The 5,393-nt window shown below is 43.2% G+C and overlaps 1 protein-coding gene and 1 long non-coding RNA gene across 2 annotated transcripts in view; both read right to left on the bottom strand.

Moving 5' to 3' along the window:
* LOC101851889 overlaps positions 1-958 on the bottom strand; it is a gene marked incomplete in the record, with an annotated part of 12,511 nt that extends 11,553 nt beyond the window's left edge. The window contains 1 exon segment of the mRNA XM_005106108.3: positions 408-958. Coding sequence (XP_005106165.2) covers positions 408-661 — 254 coding nt within the window.
* Positions 959-2,070: 1,112 nt separating this feature from the next.
* The window catches only part of LOC118478343, a 58,286-nt gene continuing 54,963 nt past the window's right edge, over positions 2,071-5,393 (bottom strand). The window contains exon 2 of the long non-coding RNA XR_004858969.1: positions 2,071-2,102. This is a non-coding gene — a long non-coding RNA (uncharacterized LOC118478343). The remainder of the gene's footprint in view (positions 2,103-5,393) is intronic.

Here is a 5,393-nt window from a genome sequence, read left to right on the forward strand (position 1 = left end):
GAAGACTTATTCAATTAAGGGAAAACAGCAAGGCAGACAGAAAAATAACGTAGTGAAAGAAAAAACACGAAGGATCTGCCAATGGTGCTCTCCAACCCTTTTTTAACTCCCCCCCCCCCCCCAAAAAAAAAAAATCTATCTAGATGTACTTTTTAAAAACCTAGGAATCTACACATTAGCTATAATTTAACATGTTGACAAAAACACGTCAGCCAAAATTTGATCAATTTAGGGGGAAACTCCAGATCTAACACACAAAAAACCCTGTCAAGGGTGAAAACGGTGAAATGGTATGCGTTTAACGCCCCTATCAACAGTATTAGGTTATTTAAGAGGCGGGACCTCCTAATTTAACGTCCGTCTCCGATAGGACCGCTGTCAAGGGTAGGAGAACTACTTAGGCCTACCTGTGTGAACATCCCCATCCGGAAGGAGCGCCCCCTCCATCTTGCCCTCCCAGAGCGTCCAGCCAGGCCCCCGAGGCGTCGGTGTGTCGCAGGTGGCGCTGTACGTCAAACAGTCTGGGCAACTGGTGCCTCACGGCGTCCATCAGCAGGATGACGGTGATGAAGAACAGGAGGAAGATGGAGAGGAAGTTGAGGCTGATGCGACGGCTGAGGAGGACGCCCACCCACCTCCGAGTGGATTTCCAAAGGCTCATTGTGGTCGTCGGGAGATTTGGTAAAGACGTAGGATACTACCAGACGTAGGGTACTACCAGGCTTAGGTATAAGGGCTAAAACAGCACCTGGACATGGATGGCTGGTGCCTCTATAAATAAATCATTGATGGTCATTGATGGTCACGTAGGTACACGATGGTAGAGAGACTCTGCGTCACGTGTTCTTGCCTGTTCCAGAATTATTTATCACTTAGTACTTCGGATCCGGGTTCGAGCCTCGGTTCGGACACGGATTTTTTTTTCGCCCCCTCCTGCAGTAATGGGTACCCGACTTCGAGTTGGGGAAGTAAAGGCGGCGTGGAAAGGAACTGTCCACCCTACCACAATACGTCGAAGGCCCAGGAAGTTGTCTCACTAACAAGGCAATCTCCAATGTCCGGATCGGAGGCGGAAACAACTTTACTTTAGTACTCCCGAAATGTGACGAGAAGAATTTCTGATGTTGAAGGACGTTGGTTTGTGGTTCTGTTCAGCAATAGTGTGTGGAAGAGCGGGTTTCAGCTCGTAAAGATTGCCCTTTCTACTGCAGCTGTCTGTTCGAACAACTGGCATTTGATAGCAATGCTTTGTATCTCATGACAAGTGCAGGAGAAGAGAAGATTCTTAGAAAAAATACCTTTGATTCTGGCTATATCCCATCTCCAACTACAAAAACAAACCCCAAATAATGTATAAATAAACAGAGAAATAATCTTTCGTCCGACAGGAGAGAATGTCTTATTTCAGTTGGGAGCTAACATATTACTGTGGATGATATGCTCCGTGTAGTAGCTTCATAGGGCTGTCCCTTAGTGGTATTACTGTCCAGGCTCACCATAACACTACCATCTACTATAACCACCGTGTCACTGGAATCAGTTCACTGAACATAAGGGTTTAAAATTGTCCCCGTTATTGATCACATGACGTTTTATAACCAAATGTCTGTTCAGTGCAAACAGTTTCAACTATGGAGCCAGCATCTCTTGAAGACAGCGTTACCATCATTAGCTTGCCGCAAAGCTTGTGCCGAATTTTAAATCTCTGACACAAGCGTCAGGCTGTCATTTTTACTTACTAAGAACTCTTGCACTTTTGGTACAGTATTTCTTTATATCTAAGCTATGCACCAATGCTTTAGTATTTCTAAAAGCATTTTTTAAAAATCAACTAAAACAATACTGTACACATGACAACGTTCACAGCCGTCGCGAAGTCCGTGTCATAGAACCAAGACCTCGGCCACAAAGTCAGCCACATCCCGGGCCATGTCGGGTCTCGTTGTGGCTAAAGGGGCCGGGATTCCCTGAAGTGGGCGTGCGTTCTGGCGTTTGGAAGCCATGGCGTCACTGGATGAGAACAGGTTGTGACGTCCGTCTAGTTCGGTAGCAGGAATGCTGTCTGTCCAAAGACCCTCCCATTATGAAGTGGCTTCAGTCAGCTGTGACATGGAGAAAAAGTAAAACGTTTAGTCAACAATTCCGATATAATTCAGGTCATTCTTGGGGTTAATGCAACGACCCAGATCGCCAGGGGCAATTCGGACAGTGCGTTATGATTATACACCAAAGCATCAAAGCTACATGCTCAGTATAATAATGTTCGTCCTTCTCTGACGAAGTATAACACTACTCCACAAGAGAATCAAACCTATGTCTTTCATGGGTTGGACGAAAATCAGAACCATTTCTCCACTGAATTTCTTAATTGTGATTGGAGATTTTTTCTAACTCCATCAATGAAATTACAATATTTAATTGTGATTCGAGATTTTTTAATGACCCCATCAATGAAATTACAATAATTAGGACGTGGGCTGTATTCACTATTCCTGTTAGTGTAAATCCAGGCTGAGAGGAATACAGCGTCCCAGCAGGCAGACGAGATCATCATCATCATCCAGTGCCAGATCTGCGACAGACATCGGCGATCATGGTTCTCCATTCATTCCTTTGCTCGGATGCTCTAAAAAAAAGCTACGTTTCCCTGATCTTTCCCTGTTACCCATTTGTTTGGATTCCCTTAGTATGTTGTTCTGGGCCTACCCCTGCATCATTTGCCTTCAAAAGACGGAGACACTTTATAAAAATACCTACAATCAGAACCCAACTCCCGCCTTTTACGTATGACGACAAAGCCCCTAACCACTACACCACACATGCCGCTGCTCTGGAACATCAAGAAGCCCAAACTTCATTTCCTAAAGCTACTGAATGATTTCAAATGAGATACGATAACATAAGATACATCTTTATTGTCCAGATCCTGGCACATTGGTTTGGTGTTTCACCACGCATACTCACACATACGAACACACACACACACACACACACACACGCACGTACACACATACGTACAATACAAACACACACACGTACACACATACGTACAACACAAACACACACACACACACACACACACACACACACACACACACACACACACAAATGCACACACTCGACACGCATACGTACGCACATGTGCACATCCATATACACATAACTCTCTCACACATCCTCTCCTCAACACTCAGCTGAGCACAAACAATTATAATACAATTTCATGATTGCACTCACAATTATGGCGCTCGCAACAGCATAAGGTCATATGAGTGCCAGAAGATTAGAGGTGTTACAAGAGAGTAACAAACATAAAAAAGAAAAAGGGGAGATAAGGACGATATATGTTTGATAGGAAATAAGAAGCAAACCACACCAGGGCACCCGCCAACCACCCACATTAATAGTTTAAAGCTAGATACGTACTCAGTATTCGGATTGTAACTCATAAGGATTCATGCTATCTCTCTAACAGGGCCCTTTCCTCCAACACAAAAGTCAAGGGTAAATAACACACATCAGAAATATCACTCAAGTCGCAAATTCAAGAAGAAGAAAAAACAACAGCAAAGATTTTGAGTCTAAGAGTACGAGACCTTAAAGCTTCCGATGTGATGATGAAGTAGACGCGACTGACTGCACAAGACAAGAGCTGGGCCTCTCTAATGTTCTTGCGTGCTGTCTTCCAGAATGGTGGAAAAGCGGATGTCGTGGATCATAAGAATGTCTGAGAACTAAGACGTGTTTGCTGAGAAGGACGTGCTTTCTTTTTCTTTTCTTTTTTTTTTTTGGGGGGGGGGTGGGTTGGAGAGATAAAACGAGGCATACTGTTTGAGGGAAGGCGAAAAAAGGAGGTGGGTGAGTGTGGTGAAGAGAGATAAGAGGAGGCTTACTGACTTAGGGAAGGAAAAGAAAAAAAGGGTGGGGGGCTGGGGTGTGTGCTTGAAGATCTTGACCGTAAAATTATGTAGACCCATCAGAGTATTGAATTTGTCCATTACTGACCACGAAATCGACACCACGAAGCCAACAGCCCCGTCTTTGAAGTACCAGCTGCCCTCTTCCACCTTCAGAGAAATGTCCCGATCTAAGTACCGAGCAAATACAGGACTGACGTGAAAGACCAGCACATTATTTGTCCAGTGGAAGCAGAAATGAATTTAGGCGTCGGATAGGTCCGGCAAATAGACTCGTGAACCAGAACAGTCGTGAGGATGAATAAAGAATCCAGCAGCTCTAGGTCGAATGTTACTAGTTCCTTCATTTTTCTCTCTTTTTTTCTTTTTTTCCTTTGTTTTCTTTGTTTTGTTTTTAAAAAATTAGCAGAGCCACGATTTCGTCTGAAATGGTGTGATTGGTTTTTCATTTTCTTTCTGTCTGTCCCTCCGACTAGTGTCCTGCTTTAGGTGTTTCTTTTCTGTCTATCAATCACATAGCGAAGTAGAAGTAGACTATGCTCCTTTCCGTCACCCGTTAAACTATCAACTGCTGGGTTTTATGCTTACATCAATAATTAGGTCTTTAAATGGTCGCTTTTAAGGAGAAGCGGGCTAAACCAGATTACAGGGGATTCCAGAAATCTTGAACTACACCAAAAGTAGGCATTGCCCTACCTGTAGGAGAAGTTTGGTTTCATTGTGTGTATATTTGTTTGGTTATAGAGAAAACGCTCCTTGACTTTTAAAGAGACTGAATGAGCATCCAAAAACTTTAGCTTCGATTTTCTCAAAACAGCATTTTTCGGGATAGCCCCCTTGTGCTTAAAAGCGACCAAATAAAAGGTTAGCTTATAATTTTAGAAGCTTCCGTCGACCAAATGTATGATTCTTGACTCCGCTTCATGACTGCCTGTTGGGTGAACCCCGGCTGAGTGGTATTTTTGATCTGGGTCAAAATGAAGAACCTATGTTTCATAAAGTCTTACAACTCCATAAAAAAGGATATCATCTTCTAATCATAATTCAAGGAGTTCTTTGTAACAGTCCACTCTATGGTTGTTGTTTTTTTAAATCTGGTGTCAAAAGTCGATGAACCCAACTTGCAGACACTTCGGATGCGTGAAAATGGTCGTGCAAGATCATTTCTCTATAGAATCTGCGCACATTTACGCAGCGTCTGTTCATTGTTTAACAGAGTATCGTGGATTGTCACGAGCAAGTTTCTATATTAGACACATACGCAACGTTCCAGAAAGATAGAAATCACTTTCTCCAATTGATGTCATCGTTGAAGCTTACCAATCAGAGTCAGAGAAAAGAATTATTGAACGCTCCTCGTATGATATCATATTATCATTTTATAAGTGTGTGAGTGCTTGTGTGTGTGTGTGAGTGTGTGTGTCAGTGCGTGTGTGTGTGTGTGAGTGTGTGTGTGTGTATGTGTGTGTGTGTGTG

Source organism: Aplysia californica, unplaced genomic scaffold (assembly GCF_000002075.1).
Source record: "Aplysia californica isolate F4 #8 unplaced genomic scaffold, AplCal3.0 scaffold00513, whole genome shotgun sequence".
NCBI classification, from domain to species: domain Eukaryota; kingdom Metazoa; phylum Mollusca; class Gastropoda; order Aplysiida; family Aplysiidae; genus Aplysia; species Aplysia californica.